The sequence below is a fragment of the Cavia porcellus genome, unplaced genomic scaffold, assembly GCF_034190915.1.
Source record: "Cavia porcellus strain 051 isolate PalLab524CR breed Dunkin Hartley unplaced genomic scaffold, mCavPor4.1 scaffold_1, whole genome shotgun sequence".
NCBI lineage: Eukaryota > Metazoa > Chordata > Mammalia > Rodentia > Caviidae > Cavia > Cavia porcellus.
Window position 1 is genome coordinate 91,389,648 of NW_026947484.1, and position 25,969 is coordinate 91,415,616.

General features: G+C 35.5%; 1 protein-coding gene across 13 annotated transcripts in view; it reads right to left on the reverse strand.

The window, feature by feature from the left end:
• Bnc2 (basonuclin zinc finger protein 2) overlaps positions 1 to 25,969 on the reverse strand; it is a 417,193-nt gene that overhangs the window by 109,909 nt on the left and 281,315 nt on the right. For all 13 annotated transcript variants that reach the window (XM_063251559.1, XM_063251549.1, XM_063251541.1 and 10 more), the window contains one exon: positions 17,638 to 17,873. In XM_063251559.1, coding sequence (XP_063107629.1) covers positions 17,638 to 17,873 — 236 coding nt within the window. The remainder of the gene's footprint in view (positions 1 to 17,637; positions 17,874 to 25,969) is intronic.

A 25,969-nucleotide genomic window follows, 5' to 3' on the forward strand; every position in this document is an offset into this window, starting at 1 on the left:
TGCTATCATGTTTTACATATACTAGCAAATAACCATGTATGAAAAGGAAATATATTTAAACTAATGTATGATTCAGAAATCCTACAAATGCCAACAAGAAGAAGAAAAGGATAAATATTACTACAATTAATGTTTTATAAGTAGTAATTTTATAAGTTTATAGTAATTGGCAAAATTTTACAGAAGCAAATTTTTGAGAGTAAACACCTAAAAACTTTTAAGACAATCATTCTGATTAGTAGATTAGGTTTCACAATACTATAAATAATACATTCAACTTCTAAAATTTGTTGTTAAAGCATCCAAATCTACTTAAGACAGGCAGACTGTGACCGACCGTCAAATGAATCAATAATTGTATAAGAGGGTAGGGATTTAGCTCAATGGCTCAAGCGCTTGCCTGGTAATTGCAAGGTCATGAGTTCAATCTCTGGTACCCCCCCCCAAAAAAAACTATGTAAGAGCCTTTAAAAGCAGTCAGATACTGAATTATTATTACTAATAGTAGTATTCTTTAAAGAGAATCATTATTCAATGCAAATAACTCTGCACGTGATATCAAAAGGTCCATATCTGAAAGCCAGTTTTGGCCCAGTGAAGCTTTATAACTAAGTGTAGGTTTCCCCTTCACCTAACGTTGTGAAAAGTCGTTCTCTTCAAGTAACAGAGAAGAATCATGAATGAGAAATCACACCACAGCAATGCAGGGCTGGAACATATAACTGTGCAAACTAATTCTATCTGATTTCTATCCATGGTTACAAAACCACCCTGCTTTAATATAAACAATCATGAACAGGTCATCTACAGGTATCTCCCTTTGTCTTTCTTCTTGGTTTTCTTGCCATTTGTATTTAGCAGTTCACATATTCTATTTTTAATTAAAATGATAAAATGCATGTTTTCCTTCCAGAAGCAAATTATGTGGGAAGTTGTCCTTCCTTCTCAAGTTATCTTTCTTTTTCTTTTGTAGGTAAGCTCACACACTCTCCATCCATATACTACACATAAGAGGTGCAAAGAAACTGAAACAAAACTAACTTCCTATTCAAAAAGAACGTAACTTTTGTGTATTTTTATAAATAACTTACATACAGCTTCTTTAAAAATACATAATTTGGAGAGGTTAAAACTTAGCTTACACAGTGAATTAGGGAAAACAAGCAAACATTTTACATGGTGGCTCTAAAATTTGAGGAAAAATAGTTTCCCAACACTTAACTTCTAAGTTGACATGTTTTTAAACATAAAAATAACTCCAAAGAAATACCTGTTAATACTAAATTCTCAAAAGTCATAAATTCAGTTCTGAAAAATACATAAAAAATGCAAATCTAGGGCTCTGTGTTTATGACCAAGTTCCCATGTGTGTTTAAAAGATAACATGAAACATTTATCATTTCGTCATCTTTGTAAAGCTGGTGGGATAGAGGAAGAACTCAAATGAGGACATGGATTTTAATTAATAGATTTAAAAGGCTTTCAAAGATCCATAGTTGTGGAAATTGTCTTGTCCTGTGTTCACCGGAACACGGAAGCATAGGTAGGACCATGGCTGTAGAACACTGTCTAGATTCTTAGAAACCTAATCTTGGAATCAATCAGTGAGCATCTTCTTTATGCCTCACCTACTACATTAAGCATTGCTTTTGTTTACTCTTCCTGCAATTACCATTAAAGGGAGCCTTATTTCTACTTGAACTATAGTAACAGCTTCCAAACCAAACAGCTTAGCTCAGGGTTAGTTCCACTTAAATATCATTACCAAAGGAAGCTTCCATGAACACAAATAGGGCAGTCAATCATTATAGTACTGCTTCCAAACTGCTTGTACCACCTTGTATTATGTCCTAATGTAGACATCTCATGCTTTGGCTCTGAACTTTGCAATCTGACCTTTTTATGGCCAATGAGGTACTGGAGATGAAGTACGTAGAAATGTTCAAGGACGCATACACTGGAGCTTGACCTTTCTAAGGGGTCCTCAAGTATTACATGTAAAAAAGCTGAGGTTAACCTACTGAACAATGAAGGATGAGCCAGTTACCTCCTTTACCTCATCCATTAACAGGTGCCAGACCAAAAGCTAGGTAGATAAATAAGATGATTGTGGACCAACCAGCATCAGGGAGTCAATGCCAACTCGCTGTGATAAGCCCGCCTGACCCATGAACTAGTGAACAGTAATACAACGGTATTAAGCCACTCAGTTTTGGCTGATTTCTCATGTAGCCATGGATAACTAATGTACTTTTTACTCACTGGATAGGCATTAACTCTCAATGAAATAAAGCTCTTTAACCTGGCAACCATTTCCCACGGTGGTATAGTTATAGCCCACTATTCCAAGCCTCTTCCAATGCTCTCATGGACTGGTTTGTATTTCAACATTACCAAAAAGTTAAAAATGCAGATTAAATTTGGTAAAGTCTATTTAAATACCAATGTGAACTTTCTTGTTGTGAAGTTCAGCAAAATTCTTTCCTGCAGGTCTTAAAAGAAAATCGCTAGTAAGCTGAGGTATGTAAATTTTTATTATTTCCACCTGTTTTTAGTCTCATCATTTAAAACAAGAAAACAGCCTTTTGTTTTCTTGTTAATTTCTTTTCTTTTCATTCCATAAACATTAACTGCTGAGCCCACTTGACACAGAGTAAAAACCATTCTACCTATCCCTCAGAGTGTTGGGTTTTAAATCCTGTCTAAAATAAGGTAAAATTAAATAAAGCTGTTTATATTCCATAAACATGGCATAGAATACTAAGTTAATACTCTACTTTAAAGGGAAAAAAGGTAATCATCTTTCAGATGAATCTTCACATTTTAATTTTTTTTTCTCCAAAGATGTATTTGGGGAAGAAATTACAGAAAATCTAGGGAATATTCTGTAAGCCAAAATGTAGTTTCTGCGCTAACCCAAATTTTATTAACAAAAGCAATTTTATTACCCGTTTATTACTCAGAGCTTTATACTCAAATTATTTCAACTATACAAAAATTCCTTCTACTTAGTATACAACATTCTATAAAAACTAAGTATTTACATTATTAAAATTTTAGACTATCAACTTTACTAATTTCTGCTGTATACAGAAAAATTATGTGACATTTGATAGAGCTCATTCTACGCAGAAAATATGTTTGAAACATTTCATTGTGCAGAAAAAATATGCATTGGTTTTGTGAACATCATTCTAAAACAAACATATATTCTTTGACTACAAGGACAATCCTTTAGTTATATTATGAAGGTCCAAAGTTACTCGATGTATACATACATTTGGTTACATTGTAACTCACTCAAAACACCACAGTACTGTTTGATTAAAAAAAAAAAACAAAACTTTAACAAGTGTGCTCATACTCTACAACCACCTCACTCTTTTGTAAGTACTGCTGCTATAAATTAGTTGGTAGCAAGAGAACAACTCTTCTAAATCCTCTCTGGTATTAACGTATTTACTGAGACTTATCTAGACAGAATGGAGAAATCGTGGCCTCTTGATCTTCTATTAATATAACATAACACACATACATAAAAGGTGTACTTCTCTTTCATAAAAGAGACCCAAGACAATGATCTTAACAAAAACCAAACCTTGACTAAAACAAATGATAACCAGACTCTCAGCAAGATATATTTGACCTGTTGCATAGACAAATCTAAAAAGTTTGTGAAATTTAAACTATCACATACTCTTTAGGTCTGGAAAAACCACGATTTATACCCAGAATGCTGCTGGAGCTTTCAAAGCATTATGCTCAGGTGAATAAATCATACATGAAACCCTTATACTATGGCATTCTTTTAAAAGGAGGGGAAAAGGAGGAAAGGGAAAAGAAAAAAGTGAAAAAATAAGGAAACAAAGCTTGTGTAAATAAGGAGGGAAAGAGGGGTTGAAGGGAGGTGGGGGAAATGAGGGGAAAAATAGAATCAAGACATATTATTTATGGGTACAAATTCCCTATGATGACAGCGTCATTTTGTATATCTCAAATGTACCAACACGCTTACTTTTTAAAAAAAAATTCCTTTTTAAGAAGTACTTCCTTGGGGCCAGGGGTTTAGCTCTGCAGCATCAGCACCCACCTGGCAAGCGCAAGGATGTGAGTTCCATAAAAAAGTACTTCCTTTTAAGAGTGTGCTGCTTCCAAGTCCCAGCTACCTTTCCATATGGCAAATATAATACAGTAAGCTTCTTTCCATTTGGTACCTTGAAAAACATTTACTAATTTTACTGTACATCTTTGATAACTTTGATATTTCAGATATCTCCTTCTTAAAGCTATCTTAAAAAGTGAACCTTACAAATTACAATTTATATTAACAGCCTGGATCCAGGTGTGAGATAAAAGGAGAAAAAAGATGAAGAGGATGGTGTTATCTGAAGCCTCTGTTCACTGTCCCCCAAACCTGATACTACTTTCCAGGAGAACTTCCTCCTGGCACTAGAGTCTTACCTTCTTAACCATATGCCTCCATCACACGTCCATCAAGTAAGCTATCAAGTGAACTGAAATTCTACATACTGAGTGAAGGAGACTTAACAAAGGGATGCAGACTAATTTCAAATGTAATGTTCTTTATTCTAATAGGCACCACAATGTAATGTAAAACATCTACATTTTAATTGGCCCAATTACTCCCCAAGCGGCACTGCACCAGCAATTCCATGGAGATCATCTTGTTCTAAATGCGTGACTTCACAGCCAGCTTTTGTGAAATGATCCTGATGGGGCTAAAAATGATCATCTTTGGATTCTCACTAAAAGGGAATTTAAAAATAAGTTTTCATTAACTTGTCAAAACACTTATGAATTAATAGGAAGGAAATACATCTTTGCTGCTTAACCTCTGAATCTAATAAGTAAGCAGGTTTTTTCAAGTAGTATACAACAAAATCTCATTAATGCAATCTTAATATTTTTAATTTGAGAAGCAGGGATGGGATAAAAGTTACTTTTGGTTAGTTAGTCAGTAATGGTAGAATTTACTGTTTCCAAGATATCTGGGAAATGATTAAAATTCTTTAAAGCATTAACTTGTTAAATAGGAAATGTGCCCAAAGTATGTATTTACATATGACACATTCTTGCACTAATTATTGATCCTGCTTATATATTCACTAGAAAATGTACCAAACAATCTCTGTTTTCCTTTAGATTGGCATGAGCCACAAACATCTACTCAAAGGGAAGCTGTAAAAGAGGGGCATGGTGTATGTTTACCACTCATATATACAAGGGGTGATCAAAGCATACAGTGACTGTTTAAATTTTGAAAATACAGAGTCCGCCGAAAATGTATACACACTTCAGGAAAAGAAAAATTGTAAGATTTTTTCAACAGATGATGGACCCTCATATGAGGGACTCTGGAGGATGCTGCATCACAGAAAACCTATTATATTGCTGGTCCTTAGAGAAGAAATTGAAAGTGCGTGTGCAGAAATCTCAATGATCAAGACTACCCAAGCAGCAATTTGCCATACTAATAAATGTCTGGAAGCTAATGGTCACCACTTTGAGCACCTCTTGTAATTGTGCAGGTCAAATGTAGTTTGTGTTAATCTCATGATGTCTAAATAAATTCAGTATTAAAATATTTACACAAGTTTTTCTTTTCCTAAAGTATGTATACCTTTTTTGGCAGACTCTGTATTTGCAGTAAAAGACACACTGCTATTATCCTCCTCTCACAATACAACCCTTAGCTTCAAACACACTTATGCCATTGTTCTTGCCACTGTCGGAAGCAATGCTGTAAATCCTTTCATAAGTCTTTTACATGTGATCAAAAATATGGTGAATGCAGTTACGAAGTGCCATCAGAAAAAATGCAGCACTCATAAAAACATTACAATGTGTCCTCACTCATCTTATTTAAGAGACCTGGCACCATGTGACTTCTGGCTCTTTATCAAATAACCATGAAAGGTAACAACAGTGCAACTAAAGACACTCACAAAAGAGGATGCCGGAACTGCTGCAGAAAGTTAGTGGCAAGAAGAGCAGAATGCGTGTTGGAAGCCAGGGGAAGTGTACTGAGGGAGACTAATAACAATGTGTCTTTTAGTGTAGCGAATTTTTAAATATTTAAACATTCACTGTATTTGTAGGTCACACCTCACAGAAGCCATTCACTTAAATACCTGGTAAATGAATACATTTCCCTAAGCTCTCAGATGAGGAAAATTAGGAAATCCGTCTCACACACACAAAACACATACAATCTTAGTCTAATGGAACTTTTTAAGAAAAAATGATAAAATCTGAAACAAAAACTGTATGTTAAAAAGCCAGAGAATGTTAAATTCTACATCTTAAATTAGCAATAATGAGTTCTGTAGAGTTAATTTCCTGTAAGTTTCCAGCAACTTTTATGGATTTACCTCTCCAGTTTTAACTATGTCTCAATATGTTTCCTTATTAAAAATCAGTTTGCAGAGTATAAGACAATTTTCTTTCTGTACCTGACTCTCCTACCATAAAACTATTCACTGTGCTTTTATTTTGTAATTCAAAGACACAACCTAGAGTAACCAGAAATTGTTCTGAAATACTCAAACTGGTTTACTAAAGCAAATTTTTGCTTTTAAAATTTTGATCCAGGAAAATACTAGAAATTTCTACTAAGGCAATACATGCTAGAGAATTTCTCTAAGTGGGTCACGGTGCCACACTCTAACCCCAGCATACTGGGCAGCTGGGACAAGAGTTCAAGCTCAGTCTTGGCAACTTAGCAACTTAGTTAGTATGTTGTCTCACAATACAAAAAAAAGAGATAAGGAATGTAGCTCAATGCGAAGGCCCTGGTTTTAATTCCTAATCTGCAAAAGTAAAGAGAAAATTTACAACATCATTATTTAAACATTCTGTACCTCAAACTTTTCTTTAATCTAGACTGGCCACATTAACTTGAAATGCTAGTTTCTCTTATCATTTATGAAAGTACACATTATAGTGGTTAGCTACATGAGTATACTGGTTTCTGTATCTATAAAATTAAAACTGGGAGAAATATGTTCTCTAGTACAATTTAAAAAATTGCCTAAAACTGTGATTTTCAGTAAATCAAGCATTTCTCAAATCCGTAAAATAACTTCTAAGACCTTTTTTGCATTTTTTTTAACCAGTTACAAAAATGTTTAAGTAAATGAGGCTAATGGGCTCGCTTTATTAAAGTGTAAAACCTAAGCATCTTAAACTGCATTCATATGACTGTACAGGTGGTTTCGGCAAGGCACTCTCTTGACAAGAGCATTCGGATTGCAGAGAAGGCTACAAAGGCATTAATGACATTTACCCCGCCTAATAAGAGCTGTTCACACTTCACAGTTTTTCCTTGTTATTGCTCAGGACAGACACTAGCACCTCATTGAAAGATCGGTGCTGCAAGGGAAAAAGGCCTCCTGAGACATCTCAGACTTGTGGAAAAGCACTAAATCAGGTGATGCTACAAAGATGACATATTTGATTCTCAAGGGTTCTTCCACACCCTTTGGGTATGAATTTGAGGCAGTTAATACACAGCCAATCAGAACCTACCCCGCTCCCAGAAGACAGGGGCCATCCTCTCTGTAGAATACAGGGTAAAGGCCAGGAAGAAAAGAAGTAACTTCCTTCAGGTTCCCTAGGTCTGGCAGGATCTAAATGTCTTGTACTGTCCTCACTTAAGCTCCATCAATGTATGGCTGACTGAATAACACACTGACCTTTTCACCTAAGAGACCACAATTTGAATCCAGCAGAAAGTCGCTAGAGGATCAATGGAAAGAGATACTCATATTTTAAAGCAAGAAAGTACCACAACAAGGGAAAAGGAAAAGTTGTTTTTCTATTTTTTGTTTTAACTATGGTGTTGGCCAATGACTCAATCCAGCTTTCCTGGCCTAGCTATTAATATCTGGAACCCTGATTCAGAATTGAAAAGCTCCCAGCACCGCCCCTATGGATCTCAAAATCCAGCACAAGCCCATGACTACTGCAAGGCAGACATTCCTTCACATGTCGATACGCAGAGCTGTAATCCCTGCTGGTGCTGGCGTGCTGGCTGACTCGGTGGAGCACACTCAGCCTGATTCTAGCAGACATGACAACACTCCAAGGCAAGTAGCTCCTACTTACTCTTTCAAAAGGATTTAATCATATTTTGTTGATGTTAATTTAAAGTTTTAAACATGCCTGCATATTTAAAAAGTAGCAAATGAATAAAGCAATTTAAGGTGCTTGTCTTACTCCCTAAGTTCTTGTCTTATCAATATGATCTAAAATAAACAAACATATTTATGGGTACTCTAGAGAGAAAACCTATGGAATATGCTGTTGTTTAAATGTCAGCGTCTCTGAAGCCTGGCCTAACATTATATTGAGCCAATACTGTCAGGGGTCTGTGTCCCAATCATTGTATTTATCCTATTAAGGAACTGGAAAGAAACATTTATTGTGAACACAGAGCCATCCTTTGAAATTGTGTTCCATGGAGGATGGAGGTACACACCAGTCTTTGAATTTCCACTTTTGTTCTGTTTTTAAAAAGAAACAAAAGTTCATAGTAAGAAAAGCACATTAAAGTAAAAACAGAAAATACAGTAACCACATTCCTCATACTAACTAGAAAGCTGCCTTAGACACTAATATTATGGCATGGTTGAAGAGCAAATTACATGAGAACCAGAAAACCAGGATAATGCTTTACTTCACAGAAAGAACCTATGGTTCTCAAAGTCTAAAGATGTTTTCTGGGAAAAAAATGTTTTCTGGGGACTCTAGGTAAGAAATACACAGTAAACAGAAATGAGTTCTGTATGGAGGAGAAAATGCTTCCCAGCCAGTGTCTAATTTTCTTATTTTGGGTCTTACGATTAGGATGTGCCATAGCTACACAAAATAGTCCATTGCTGAAATGCAAATGTCACCACTGTTCAATCTGCTTTCCATGTCCTCCAGTAATTCAAGTTTCCCTTAACTGAGTGAGGCCAGGGAGAAACAGGGGCGACCAAGGGAAGGAACTGAAGGAAAGAAGGTGCCGAGGATTAAAACAGATCACTCAGTTACCATCAACAAACGTACTCAGTAGATATTGACAGGACCACATAGTAAAATAATTGCTTATAAAGTACTACCCAGTTATCTACCTTTTAAAGCTTGATGGTTATTAGTAACAAATGTCGTGTCTGTGAATCATCAGAAACACTGGTCACTTCCTTAGAAAAAAGTGCTAATATGCAAATATCACATCTGATGAATCAAAAGGAGATTCTGACCAATAGGCTCAGGCCTGGCCTAACCATGATCACCAATATTACAGTTCAAAGCTGCTCAACAAACTGAAATAAAACTTACCCCGTGAATTTGTTCACGCATCTTTCCGATATAAGGTCAGATCATACTCAGCTTAAAAGGCTCCCAATTTTCTTTATTTTGAAGTGCTTGGGACCAAATCCAGGTCCCTATGACAGGCAGGAATTCTACCACTGAGCTACACCTCCAGCCCTTGACTATTTTTAAAAAGTTCTCTTTTATTCAAAAGGGTGAAAGTTTAAATACTATGATCATTTTAACTAATGTATCAAATATTCATTCTGTGGTAGGTACTCAGAAAGGCATTGGAAGAATTGATGAAATAGAGAAATACAAAAGTGATGAAAATGATTATCTGGTATAAAATTATTTTATACCATTTTATATGGTATAAAATAAGTCTTTGCAAAAAATGAAAATTCATTTGCAATGTAGTGATTATTATTACTTAAGAGTAATTTAGGCTTGTCACTGTATTAAATACTTTACAAATATGATTTCGTATAACCTTTATAGAAGAAGAAACTGAGGCTCAAATGTTCTCTCTCTTAGGTAACAGCACTATCTAAAGATGAAACCAAAATTCATACCCAAGTTTTTGAAATCCAAAGCCGAGTATCTCTGTCATTATTCTCTTCTGCCTCTTATCTGCATTCAAACATATTCAGATGTATAAATACATATACCTGTTTGTATAATTTGTGTATGTGTTGTATTTATTGTTGAATAGTGCTACCCTTTTGCATTACTAGTTGAAAAGACATTCTGCTGTAAAAGACACAGTGAAACTTAGAAGTCCATGTTTAAGCCTACTTAATAAAGAAATTTCAAAAATGACCATGTCAGCAGTAAGCTGAAATAATTTGTGTTATCACATTTTTCATCATCACGTTAACAGTTAACAGCTGGCTATCATCATATTTAGCAAGTAGTGCTACTAAACACTGTGCGTGCATCATTTATTTTATCTTCACAACACAGATAAGAGAAATGCTATTGTTGTCCTGTTTTACAGGTGAAGGAACCAAGATAAAAAGAATTAGGCCTAAGTTCACACACTGGTAAGAACTGCAGCCAGGCCTTCAACCCAAGAACCTACCTACACCCATTCTGCTGCATTAAGCTGTCCTGATCTAACTGCATAAAAAAAAGAATTATAGCCATCTATCACACAAGTGGGATGCAGGCTCACGCTCATCTTCCACCATGCAGAGCTACAGCTGAAACTGGCTGCTCAGCTTACATGTTTTAGCTTCCCCAATCACGTGGTCTACTTGGACCTGGATACAAATTCTGATCAAGGGACATGTGGGTAAAAGTATCCTACTCCACCTCAAGGCCCAACCCATGAAAATATCCCAAAAATGTTAACCATTTCTCAGGGCTATGACCTGGAAGAGACATCTAAAACATCAGAGGATGAAAGAGCCATAATCAGTGGCCCTAAATCACCTTTCTTCAAATTATCTCCAAAAAGAAAGCTTTCACCAACCAGGAATGTTGTCTAGTCTTATAGAGAGAAACAAATTTACTGTATTGGAACACTAATATTTCAGGGTTGCGTACTAAAATAACTCATTATTTATCTCATTGACATTGGATAGTAATGCGTAAAGTATACTTACTAGTGAAGTATTTGACATTACAGAAAAGCATGTTTAGCTTTCTGATATTTCCCTACTATAATTGCTAAGTTAACTTTACACATAAGTAAACATATTAATTAATAGGCATTAATGCCATTTCATCTATATTATTTCATCTTTAGAGGCACTCAAATGCAAGAGAGAAAAGAAATTATTTCAATTTTAAAAGTGAAGAAACTATGACTGAGAATGGTAAAACTAACTGCACTAACATCAAGTGTCAGAATTGGGAATTAAATTCAATCTTCATGTCTGTCTTTCTTTTCTCTTCTCTTCTCTTCTCTTCTCTTCTCTTCTCTTCTCTTCTCTTCTCTTTCTTCTTCTCTCTCTCTCTCTCTTTCTTTCTTTCTTTCTTTCTTTCTTTCTTTCTTTCTTTCTTTCTTTCTTTCTTTTTTGGGCACTGGGGTTGGAACCTAGGGACCAGAATATGCTAAGTATACACCTTATCACTGAGGTACATGCCCAAGCCCTAACCCAATTTTCTGATTCAATATTCAATGTTCTTTTGCCTTTCAACCTGGTTATGTTTTAGCCTAAAAGGAGTAACTATTTCCTCTCTATTCTACCTTTGCATACTGTAAAATTGAAACCTTGTTCAACCTGGAGGCAACCCAACAAAGGAGCAATCATCTAATTTTATCTAAAGTCAAACATATATGGCCTCCCACTAAAACACAAGAAATTTTAAATTGGTCATTAGATCGAGATTCTCAAACCTTCTCTCTTCCTCAAGCCATGCTCTTTAATCTGTAAGACTCTCAGATTACTTTCTAGGAAAACAGCTTGGTAATCTTCAGAAAAACCAACAAAAATCAGAAACCAAACATTCAAACACTGCCCTTAAGTCAGCGACCTGAATTACAGTCAGAGTTCAAACTCCCTTTATTTAATATAAACTGTAAAGTGGTACCAAGCTGGAACACAGTAGGTGTATTAGGGTGAACAAAAGACATGTGTGGTACTCAGCCTCAGTAAGGTTATATGGTGTCTGTACTTGCCAACAAATCATTTTTGTGATCATGGGAAAGTCACTTAACCTCTTTGAGCCTCAACTCCACTAAATGTTAATTCACTGGCAATAACTACAAGAGAATGGTATACGGGGATTCAAAAAGCAAACTTACATGAACTTACTCCGCAAAAGGTCATTTAAATACAAGTGTTTGGTTAATATTGACATTTTCTACCACGTGGATACCACGAAACACTCATCTTACACAGACCACTAGCTTGGAGGCATGGGAGTCTTTGCTTCTTACTGTCCTCAAACAGCTCAGCTGCAGCTACCCGTCAGTCCAGAGGAAGGCTGAAAAACTTCAAGAGCCCTCTAGCCCATGGGAAACTGGTACTCCATGAGACCCATAGGGAATATCAAGCTATTATACCAGGCTAAGAATGCTTCTTTCCCCGTTTCCTTTAACCAGTATTTATTCAGTGCCCTGCATTTGTGCTACTCGCAAGTAAGGAACCCAGGGAAAGCATTTTAACTGACTTAACTGATTGATTTTAAACTGCGATAGAAACTTGAAGGAGGGACTGGGGATTTAGCTCAGCAGCATAAGCACCTGCCTTGCAAGCAGGCAGTCGTGAGTTCGATCCCTGGTACCGATAAAAAGGAAAAAAGACAAAAAAAAAAAAAAAAAAAAAGAAAGAAACTTGACGGAAAGAGTCCTAAGATATAGCCACACCAAAAAAAAAAAAAAAAAAAAAAAGACCTCCCATGGCTCATCTAGTTCTCTGTTTACAAAGAAAAAAAAAAAGTGGGACTTTCACTGATACCTGCAAGACAAGAAATTACCCATTGATATAGTGGAACAAGGTATTTTACGCAGAAGAAACATTATCTACAAATATCTTAATGCTGAGGAAGATCTGAGTTTGTTCAGGAACTGAATACTTCTCATTTGCTTAACAGTAAAAGTTATAAAGTGGGAAAAGCTATTTATGTACTCTCATAGGCCACTTCCTCCAAAACTCAGAGCCTGGATTATGCTAGCATGTATTAGAAAGCTCTAAAATAAGGATCAAATAGGTAGTTCCTCCTAAATCTAAATTTAGGTTCTCAAAGACAAATGTCCTCGTTATTCTTTGAGAAATGTTCTTCCATAGTAGTGATTATTCTAAGGCAAAAGGGACTTGAGCTGAGTATCACTATTTCTATCTTACACAAGGCTGCAAACACCTCAGTTAATTGTTCAGAATGCCTGAACTGGTCCTCTGAATTCTGGCAGTGTCAGTTCTTAGCACTTAATTTGCAAACAAGAGATTCCCACAGAAAGGCCAGCACACAACCCTAGGCAAACTAGTTACATATTCAAACTAAAAATAGATTATGAAAAAAATTGATTTTTAAAATACTACACTAAAACTGAAAATCTACATTAAACAAGTGTTTTAAAAATGCTACACTGCAAAACAGTATACAGTAAAATATAGTATTTTAAAACACTATACTAAACTGAAAATCATTTTTGTACTCAAAGAGGGAGACAAAATGAGGAAAAGACAAAAGTGTAGAGCACTGCTTTTGTTTGCCAATTTTATTGTTTGTGTCATGAGACAGATCTGTAATAAAAATTATTCTTTAGTAGCAGAAAAACATCATATGCCTACTTATATTTAGATTGCATCAATAAAACTGCACATTGTCTTTCCTTTTTTTGTTTTTCTATCTTTTCCCATATTTAAAATTCACCTTATTTCTCTGTATATTCTGAGTGAATACTTTGTGAACACTAGATTTTTTTTTTTACCTGAAAGATATTACCCAAATAATTATGGTCCTTTTTATGCATTTTACACTCAATTGGCTAATTTATAAATTATATAGATAATTATATAAGTGAAAGGTAGTTTTTAATGCAAAAATCACAGGATCCTCAGTTGACATGCTGAGCTTTTAAATGAATTTGTGGCATCACTGTCATCTTCCTTTTTTTTTTTTTTTTCTTAAAAACCTCTTCATACATGATTGTCTCAGAATCACTGTTTTAAATGGTCTGCTTCTTTTTTGCCCACATCCCAAAATTCAAAATTAAATCACATACCTACTACTCTTACATATTTGAAATTATTTCTGAAAGCAGAGTAGCTGGATGTAGGTTTGGGCCCAGAGAAAATTAAATTAATGTCCTGGCTTGACCAGTTCAACTTACTGTACATCTTCATTTGCCCAGTAACACAATCTATAGCCAACTGCTAACTAACAACCACCCTAACTTGCCTTGATAATTATTCTCCTTTAACTGACATAATATTCAATATACTGTTGTTGAGAGCAATAATGCTAAAATTGATGCCTTCAAGGCTACAAGACAATTGAGTTTTAGCCAGATAAAATGACTTGTGCACTAATAGTGCATTACAGAGTTCCACTGCTTTTACACGCACATTTTATAGTCCATCTGTAAAAAAATGTTACATATAATTATACTCAAAGACATCGGTGCATGTCTTATCATTAGTACATATATTTAAAATACTGGCCATCAATCAAGTAACACAGATTGAGAAGGATTTATTTTTATAGTCTAGCTCTTTTTTTTCATAAAATGAGTATCTCTTCACTATATAATTGAAAATGGTTTTGAGTCCTATAACATTTTGCTGTTACTGAACCTAAGAACTGTTTTTAGGAGGAACAGGTATATTTTAAATACTGAATGACAAAACTCATCATTTAAGTAAAATCTATAGCCTATCAATTCTATCAATTAAACAAGACACACACTAAAACCAGACTTTCTCTAATGCTAAAAAAAAAAAAAAAAAAAAAGGCTACAGTGTTCTGCAACTATCAATTATAGATTCTGAATGGAAGAACAGTACCTAAAATTTTATATTTTTCAAATTTTACATTAAATTAATGAGGGCCAGGGATATAGGTGGGTGGCCCAGCAAGCACAAGGTTCTGAGTTTGATTCCCAGTACCAAAAAAATAAGTAAATTAAATTAGTGAAATTAATTATAATTTAAGTGTCATTCTATAAGGTAATATTTCTTATATAAAGTATTTCACCTCTAAGTAAGATAGTTTATCATGCTAGTTTGTGAGGTTTTTTAAATTTTTCTTTCATACTTAATTTCTTTTGTAGTTTTTTATCTTTAAATTCAGGGATTTCACACTACAAAATAAATATAGAGTACATTTAAAGGAGTACATTTTCTAGAAATGCATTGAAATGTTGGAAAGATGAATATCTATGTTTTCTCAACTTCTTTTAAGTCTAAAATGAAAAAGAATAAAAATGATGACACAGAATTTCAAAACAAGATATTAACAATGGTTAAAATATTGTGTATTGTTATCTTCAAAATAGTTGCTCAGATTACAGATATAGGCATAAAAATGATCAAAGAATGAAAGCACAAACTGTTGATAAACTAACAGATGAGTAGTATAATCTATCATATACGCGTGCGCGCGCGCACACACACACACACACAGTTTTCTCCTTTGCTCATCCCAGTTGTTCTTTCCTTTTGAGCAGTTTCTTACCCTTTCACTTTCACAGTATGTACTGTACATTTTGGATTTCATTTACTCTTTCAGTTTTTTACACTAGAGAGACAATACAATGTTTACAAATGCAAGTCTGATTTATTTCATTTGTAAGTATGGTCTCAAGTTGCATCCATTTACATATGAAAGCCACGAGTTTATCCTTCTTTATAGCTCCGCAGTACTCCACCATAAATGATATTTTAAAGAAAGAAAAAGAGAAGCTCTAGTCAAGGCAAGATAGTAGTTCCATACCAGAAAAACCAACAGGTTGTACGTTTATGGCCATCAAAAAGCTATAGTAAGCTGCCACAGGGTTGTCTTCATGGCAAATCAGCATGAGATAATGTTATCTGTTTAGACAGAAATATGAAATGCATATGTTCCCCCATTATTTAAGGCACAAAATACTTGTGGAGCTAAAATAATATGTTGATTAAAGAAGACGATATTATACTGAAGACAATAAAAATGTGATACTCAATTGGAGAGACATACTAGCAGATTTTGAATGGTACCATTAGCCAACATAACAGTCCCAATTCAGATTATCTATGAGAGATTTTTCCCTTTGCATGCAGTTAAAAAAACAAAATAAAACACTCAGTCCCAAATATACAATTAACTATGTTTTGGAAACAAGTGTGGAATGATGTGGTACTTCACAGGTATCAGGGCCACCATGAAACTGATCCCTTGCTTTATATTATTTTGGCCCCTCTTGCTGGGCTTTTTTCCCCTTCATGTCTTCTGCCTACTGAAGGACTTATCTGCGTAATTACCCTACTAGAAATGTCCCCATCCTGAAGCAAATGAGATAATGTTGTGAACATGCTCTACAAAATGAAAATGTAATACATGATTATTATTATCATCACCATCAGCTCATCTGCTCAAGGCTACATTTTCTGTACCTTCCACTTTGGGGCTCTCACTAAACTAAGATATTCCAGTCTGCGAGGACCCAGGTTATTCCACTTCCTCTTCTTTCTCTGCTTCTCCTCACCATGTCTCCACTGCTGTCCTTTCCTGTCCCAAACTCGTAAGTACCACACAAGAGAATGGCAGGAGGGTGTGTGTTCTGACGCAAGATGAAAGTCAAGGCTGGACATAAAGCTCCCTACTGGCCATTTAGCAAGCTAGCAGTCAAGGTCCTGCTCGTAACACAGTGTGCCTCAGATCACAACACTGAGAATTATCTCTAACACTACACAAAGAAGGAGGAGCCAAAACTTATTCTGGAGGGGTCAATTCTCCTCCGTTCCCATTAGAAATTTCAAAAACCACTTCAAAAACTACCTTCTTGAACTCAGATCTCCCTTAACACAGGAGGCAGTATTTCATCATTCAGGCTACTGCTTTTGGATCCCAGGGTCCCCCAACATGCTTTTCTCAACATTTATACCTCTGGGGCTAAAGGAAGACAGATGGCCACAAGAACATTTAAGAGGTAAAGTGTAAACTGACAGAGTATAAATTTACAATTACCCATGACATACTAAAAAAAAAGAGAGAGAGAGAAAGGTTGGGAGCAGGGTGAAGGCCATGGGCCTCCACAGTAAGCCTGAAGGCCTTAAGGATCAGAAGCTTCGCTGACGTAAAGAAGGGGCTTCAAGCTGAAATAGTCACTGTGAAGCCCAAGCCTATAAAACCATGTCTGTATACTTCAGAATGGAACCTCTGACAGCTACAAGGTAATATTTTACTCATTATACAAGGAGAGAGTTTATATAGCTTACAATTCTCCTTTGATATAGGTAAATATATACTAAGTAGTGAAGGTACACAGACAACAAAGGAAAACGCCATGTTTATAATTGAGTGTGAGAAAGAGCACACAGTTGGAGTGTAATCTCCAACTTTCACACACTTATTATTCACCTCAAAGAACACTCCTTATTAACAGAGCTACATTACTAACTTGTAAAGGAAACAAACCCACTCTGCAAGGAAAAAAGAGTTGAATTCAACATGTATAGATCAAATTAAGCTAGTAAACAGGCTACTTTTCCCTTTCTAATGCACATCACCACCAAGACTCGACAGCAGCTTGCTGTGTTGTTTTTCTTCCCAATCCTTAACCAGAGGAAGGTATCAGTGCCTGAGTGTGCCAATGTCAGGAAGAAAATGGGTGTGCCCGAGGCCCTACTCAGCCCTGTGAGAGCTGGCATGCAAACCCTGCCCTACCTGAAGAATGTATCCTCGGACGTAGTCCCGCAGGGTCCAGCCAAGGCCGTGCAGTATGTGCAGCACTTCCTCTTGCTTCAGAACACTGAAGAGCCGGTCCAGCAGGATCTTTAGCCGCACAGGCACTGCCTGAGTCCCATAAAGCATCAGGCTGCTGATGTCAAACACCACGTTGGACTGCACAATTTCCACTTGGGTGGGATGGTACAGGTGCTGCGTGCTGAGCTTGTCCAAGGCTGTGGATGTCCCACAAAGGTTTCAAGGATGGGGGTGGGAATAAAAGAAAGAGAAAAGACAGTCAGAGAGATTGGAAATATTACTGGACATTTAGCAGGACTGCATTTCTAAAACAGATCATAGCGTCACAGATGTTTAAACAAGATCCTTTCTGTTTTTCTTTCTTTTGTTCTCCCCACCTCTTCTCTCTGTAATTTAGGGCTTATCATACAACTAAAGACAATCAATAAAAATGTTTTTAGATGACGGTAGCTAGCTTCAAAAACTGGACTAATTTGCTAATTGAACTACTACAGCTGAGTTCACAGTACCAGAAAGTCCCTTGGTCTTCTAATTAAAAAAAAAAAGAAAAAAAAGCAAATGACAACAGGAACAAAAAACCCTTGCCATTTCTAACTCAGGGTGCAAGAAGAAACTCAACCAGTATCAAATAATCATATTTTTCAAATACAATTCACCTGTTAAAACACCTTTGCATTCTTAGACTGCATTGGTAAAAGGCCTAACTCAGAGGGAAACAACCTATAGTGGTGAGCTAGAAATATAACTCATATTAGGTAAGGGGAAGTATCTAAAAGCTTAGTTTTCTTCCCAATTTTTCACTTATTTACATATTGCATAGTTTTGTCTTCACTGGCATATTCTTAGAAGTTGTTCAGGAGGGAAAAACAAATTCCACTTATAATTAGTCACTGTTAAAAACTGACAAGACCATCAAAAGAAAATGAAAACAAATCACTAAAATCAAACTTTGATTTTTCTACCTATTTCAACTATTATCTCAGTGGAGGAAACGAAGGATGGCTGTTTTTAAAGACTTTAAAAGAAACTATTTCAACAACTGGACTCTTTTTCGTCAACCCTGAGAAACAGTATTTAAATCCTAGAACTAAATGCCTCAAGATGAGATCATAAATTCTAGCTCGCATCTATATGTGAGTTATTGGGAACATATTAGTAAGTCTATATACTGCCTCAGCTAAGGATTTAAAGAGATGCTGCCCAGATTGATGAGATGATGAGATCCAACTCCTTAACAGAACACTAACAACATTACAATTAACTGTCACAATTCTACACATATGCTCTTTTAAAGACTGAAAAAGAAAGGGATAAACACATAAACCTACAATATATTCAAGTAAGCTCTGAGGAGGGCAAATGAATATCAGGAAACATCCTGGCTCAAATCATAACCACATCCAAGAATACCCAAAATTCTTGTAAATTCTAAGCCACTATATAGCCTCTCAAGGATTCCTCATAACATCTTATCCCCAAACAGTATGAGCTACAATCCATGTGCAAACTGAGAAACTCTTACTTTAACATACTTTTATTTCTACATAATAACTAAAGGATTCAAAAGTGCATGCACACAGATTTTTTAGTATTTTTAATGCATTTTTTCAGGGCTCCTCCTTCACTCTGGTTTCCTCCTGACTTGTGGTCACTAGAGAGTTCATGTACTCTTGATAAATTGCTTTCTTATATCCACAGTGTAAAGGCCCTTATCATTTACCCGCTGGCTTCATTCAACACATTTACTCCCAGGAATACTTTGTCAAAGAGTTCGGGTTTCCTCATACTTCATTTCTTGCAGCTGATTTGTCTGATCTTTCCTATTCTAGTGGTTAAGTCAACTTTGAATAAATAGCTTTAAAAATTAATTTAACGTTTGGGAAAGATAAGGGATTCACAAGCCTAGAGACTTTAGTCTGCTCTCACTCCACAGGGCATTTAGGCTGAAGAAAAAGCAGAAAAGGGGTATTATTATCCTTGTTCTTTAAGTACAGTTTAACTCCACAGCCTTCCAATAAAATCGCCCAATCTACTTACAGAATCCAGTGATAAATTAGGGAAAACCTGCTTCTCCTCTGCTTCCCTTCAGCAACTCTCTTGAATCTCACAGAACACTCCTTTATAAATTAACATTGCTCTGATCACCACAAATGTGACACTGATAGCACTGCACAAAGGGGAAGTGATTTTTATGCAGGTATTTGGCTCTCTGTGCCTCTACAGTTAAGTGTACACAGGCACAGAGGCAAATGTGTTTAAGTGCTTAGGAAAACTGTAACTCCTGCCTCCAAATGCATTAAGAAAGACAGATTGTTTTAAAAGATAAAAAGAGCAAAACAGTAGTCACAAGTATAGAAACAAAAAAAAAAAAAAAAGGGAAACTCTTCAAACAATTGTTAAGTGAACTAGGTAAGGCAAAAATATTTTCCTTTAAATACTTTTTGGAACACTAGAGACGGGAATTATAAAGAAATTGCCTATTTCTTTTTAATAAGTATGTCATAATTAAGTGAGAATATTATGATAAAATATAAATACAGTACGCAGCAACAGTCAATAATTTATTCTATGTGACCCAACAGTTACTATTTCAGGTTTGTGGGCCATACATTCTCTTTCACAGCTATTCACCTGTTACAGCAGGAAGGAGCCATACACAGACAAGGTAACTAAGGGACATGTCTGTGTTGCAGTAAAACTTCATCCCAACAGACATCTGGTCAGCTTTGGGGCCTGATGTGGAGGATAAAAATCAGGCTAGATATTTAAATAAATTCAGTACCAGTAGTACTAATGAAAAAGCCTTAAAACTATATAATGAGGGCAATGGATATAGCTAAGAGGCATAAGTGCCTGCCTGGTAAGTGTAAGATCCTAAGTTTAAATCCCAGTACAAAAAAAAAAAAAAATTAAATAATGAAAATCCTTTAAACTTAGGCAGCAATTTTCTACATGAGCCCTAAATGAGGGTTTGAAAAACAATTTAATTAATTTACAGAAATCACTTCTAAATTTCATCATGAACATCAAATGTCAAGTTTCTTAAATGTATCAAAATGTTCCACTTTATATATATTTACAGGGTCATACTGAGCCATCAAGTTGGGACAATTTTTGGAAAAGTACTCTTGGAGGAACAAAGAATAAGTAATGACTGTTCAGGGTCATAATATCTGCAAACTAAGGCTGTACTTTGGCCGAATTTCGTGTTTAGGTGTTTGTGGAGAATTCTGATCTAAAGCATATAGGGTTAGAAATAGACACAAGCCAATGTGAAGAGGAAAAAACAGTATATCCTAGACCCCTGATCACACTTGTTCAAGAACAGGCAAGTAAATGACAAGGACTGGATGGTCAGACTGAATTCAGAATTTGGTAGACCTAGTAGGAATTTATTTTTCTCTAAATTTGCAGTTACTAAAAATGTTTGAGAACATAAAATCATACAAGTTAGCTTGGAGGGTGATCTAAAAAAGAGGAGTACTAATAATACTGTTTAATCTGGAAGATCTGGTGGTGCTTCAGGTTGGTACCATCCCTGAAATCTTCAGTGTTACCTGAACCAACATAAGTTCCACTCTTTCACTCTTTCATTCTTTCTCCTACTATGTCGCCCACTCCTTGAAGTAGCATCCTGTAACTTGAAACTAACTGGACACGGTGGTACATGCCTGTAATTCTAGCACTTGGGAGACTAAGATAGGAGAATTGCCTGAGTTCCAGGCCAGTCTGCAATCCACAGCAGGTTCAAGGCCTGCCTGGGCTATACAAGTGAGACCTTGGCTAAAAAAAAGTCTGAACTAATGCAACTACCTTTTCAGCCACTTCTCCAGCTAGATACCATGTAATTTTGCTTCATCTAAGCCAAATGCAGTTCATAATTTCTGCGATGATTGGAATGAGGAGTATCCTAAACAGTTTCTTATCTTAAAAAGAATATATAAGCAATGATGTCTCAACAGCAATTATGCAAAATAATGGTGGTTGCGGCTAGCTAAAGGAAATAACTAAGCACCAATTTTATGTTAGGTACCATCCCAGAGGCTCACAGTTATCTTACGTAACCTTTTCATTAAAAACCTATTCTGAGATCACAGGTTTAGTGGGGCTAGGTAATCAGTCTTAGGTTACTTAGAATTTTAATTCTGTGTCCAATACATGTTCAGATAAACAATCAATACAAAAATTTCAAGTCTTCGACATGCTGGAAGTATCCTGCCCCCAAAAATCTGGGCTTCTTGCCCAATACTCTGCTGAAGCAAGCATTTCAAAGGTCAACAACACCTGACTTACTGTGAAATGCAATAGTTTTTTTCTTTCATTATTCTCCATGATCTCTCTGAAGCAGCCAACCTTACTACTATTTCTCCTAAAAGTTCTCCTCCTCCATTCATGCAAGATGCATTTATTCACCAGCACTTACTTACCAGCAAAGTAGGTACTGTATGTTGATTAAAAAAACCTACTTTATGATATATCTTCCACCTTAAAAGACAGATGCAGGTAATGTAAATGAAATAAAAGTGATTTGATAAAGTACCATGGCACAAAATAGAGAGGGCAAGGTTGCAGAAAGGCATAGTTTCGTAAGATAATTAGAAATCAGGTAAGAAAGGAGGACACAGATAGGTAGATGGAACCAAGACTGGTTCTCAATCACTGTGTGCATCAGAATCCCTCGCAGGATCTGTTAAATCACAGGCTGCTGTACTGCCTCCCTGAGTTTCTGCTAGTCTGTATTTCTAACTAGTCTCCAGAAGATGCTGATGCTGCTGGTCAGGGGCCATACTTTTGAGAATCACAGAACTAACAGGTGTAAGAGATCTAAAGAATGTGTAAACAGTTTGAAGCAAAATACACAGTTGGTGATGAGTCCAAAAGGTCAGAAAACAAACCATCAAGAACTTTAATCACAAGGCTTATAATTTTATTTTTTCTTAATAGGCAACAGAACATATTAAACACTTTATAAAATGAAAACTTTTTAAATTACACATAAAACTCTAACAAAAGAACTGAATTTTAATTAAAACCATAATTTTGAGCCTGGGAGACATGAGATATATCCAGCAGCAAAAGTAGTCATGGAGCTATAATCCCCTAAAGTGGAACTGTCTAGAAAGACAAGGGTTAAGATAGAGAAAATGCCACAAGTGATTCTAACATATATGTCCCCACTCACATGTCACAACGAAAATCACAGAGATAGAGTTAGGAAGCAGAGATGCTGACAGCCAAGTGAAAAGAACAGGATATTTCTGCTTTACTACATCAGGCAGATGCCTTAACTGGGTGGACTTGTATGATAAATCTACGCCTTATGCAAAAGGTCTTCCAAGAGGTATGCTGACATAGGCATTCTATTTCCAGATTCTGTAATAACATATTTACTGTAAAATGACCCACCTGAGAACAGGCCTGAGTACATACGCAGATTATCCATTCTCACTTCTTGTTTGAAAACTGAACCCCTCATCCTATATAAAATCTATGTATATTCTGGCTTATCTTATATGGTTCATTGTCCCTGGAAGTTTTATTCATAATTTTAATTCATTTAGAAAAACATGCCTTATTAAAGGTTCTTCTTTATCCAATTATATCTAAGTACAGGCCCATACTTGGGCCTGTATTGGAATGTTCTGAGTTTGTAAACAACATAAAATGAGGCAATGGTAATGAATTCCCCTCTTGCATTACCGTCCATTTTAATAATATATCACTCTTTAGACAGCATCTTGGGGGATCAAAGCAAAACTGTCTGATCTAAAAATGCTCCCCCATCTCTCACTTATTCAAAGGTAAGCAATTCTTTTCAACTATTCTCAATACTCATTCATCCCTACAAGGGGTCATCCCCTGAGGAAAAAACCCCTCTAAGTACATTAACAGATGCATACTTTTTAATTCACTTTGAATATTTTCCTGAAGCTACAAAATTTGTAAAATACACAAAAAACCACATCATTTCTTTCACGAACTGTTTATCACTTAATAAGGTAATTATAATCTATGTAATCAAATAATGTAAAACTGTTTCAGATATTATTAATCATCATTTTTGTCTAATAACATCTTGAGAGTATTTCCTACAACCTACTAAAAAAAGAACAAAAACAATCCGAATGCCAAATAATTAAGTTTTAGCAATATATGGCTTCTCTTTTTATTAAGTATATACATGTAGTATGGCCATGAGATCTAGAAAAAGTAACATTTTTTATATGTAACTTACATAATTTGTCTCTGAAGTTCAATACTAGATTATGCTACATGCATCTATGTGTGAATGTAGTAAGACAATTTCTAACACACTTCATAAATAACTTAGTGACGCTAGCTATACATTATAGTATTATCATTATCAAGTAATAAAAATAGCATTTCTATCATAAATTGAGTAAATTAATTTTATTTGCACCATATTTTATTCTACAGTCTTCCAGTAATTTATCACACATAATTCATTCCACAGCTTATTGGTGTGTTTTTTATAAAATTTCTTAATATATAAATTAATACATTTACTTAAGTTGAAATATGAATATGCAATTTTCTAACAAGAATTAAGTCAGATTTGCCAATTTGACTTGAAAATGAGCATGGATTTGCCATTTAGGCTACATGATGGAAATTTCTGTCAAAAAAGGTAGCTAAATCTATAGCACTAAGACAAAAGCATTTAGTTAAAACAATTATAGAGCAATTTGAATTAGTAACAGTATTTTTATTTTCTTGCTCTTTTAATATATACACTGGAACAAAATGTTTCTAAATTAAAGATGAACAGTTAAATTTATAAATGGTCATTTGATGTATCTTGTTAATGTCTTTTTCCAGCAATATGAGAAAGTGAATCACTGTAACAGTATTTAGATAACATTTCCTTGCATTTATCAGGACCAATAATGTACTGAGTAATATTTACAAATAATCTGAAATGGCTTCTAAGAATAAATAGAATGATGCCAGGATACCAAAGCTCCTAGTTCCATCTAATCATAAGCAAGTATCTCAGCTGTTACATCTGTAAAAATGGGTAGAGAAGTGTCTGTGCACCCTTTTCTGTCTTGTATTATTTATCCATGATACAAAAGCCAGTCTGAGAAAAAAATTATAGTCTCATCAGTCTCACTGACAAATGCACTTCTGACAAAAACCCACTTTCAGTTTAATAAATTATGAAAACTTATTTACATTTTTTGATTCATTGGAATGACTGAAATAAAAAAATTATTGTAGACATAATTTTCTTAATTTTTATCACAAATATGTACAGTAAGTCAATGATAAAGGACTGTCCAGTGATCATTTAGAGTAATGTAACCTGGTAAGAGAGGATGGGAAATAAGAAATAAGCATGGAAGCAAAGATTTAAAACAATAATTTAGAATTTTAAAAGTGCTTGCTTTCTTCCAGAGTAAGAACAAAGATTCTCATTTCAGACAAAAAGCTCCAATCCCATTTGCTTGAAACACTGCTAAATTACTTGACATATGGAAATGTTGAGATAGTTGTCAGTTTTCAAAGTTTTTTTAGGTGCAGTGAAGATCACTTCATTAAAGTAAAACAAAAAGTAAAATGCTTGGAGTAAATACAAGGCAGGGCTACGAAATGATTGTAATTTTCTAAACTGGTGAAAAGTCAGCTAAGAGGCAGAGAAAACATCAGATTTCCGGACAGGGTGCACACCTCTGGCTGCCTACCATGATAATCTGCCTGTAGGAACTCAATCACTCCTGTCCTCTGCAGGGGAAGCCTGACTTACAGCTACAGCTCCTCCCACACCCCATCCTCTCAACTCCAAACCTATACACTGCTTGACTGGTACTGCAGAGAAAGGCCGGACTAGAAAACAAGGCCAAAATGCTTGAAATCATTTTTTGTCTGTCATTTTTTCATAGATGCTCACTGAAAAAACTGTTAACAATTTGAGAGAAAGGAAAGATAAACAGAAAGAAAATCATTCACAATCCTACCATCCAAAGGAAATGACTGGCACATGTTATGTATTTACTTTATTCATGTGCAATTTTATGTAGTTGAGGTATACTATACAGATACAAATATTTAATTTATTGGGGTTGTTTTTCTCACTTTATATCATGTAAAAAGAACACCCAAGATCGCTTCTGTTTTCCTTTGCTCTCCTATGTAATCAGTCATTCGTCCTACTCATCTAGCCCTTCTAACTTCTGTCACTAGAGCGCATGTATGTGGGCCTTCATCCCTCTGTTACTGTGATGATTCCCACCTGGTTTGGTCTTCCAGTTTTCACTGTCTACCACATCCG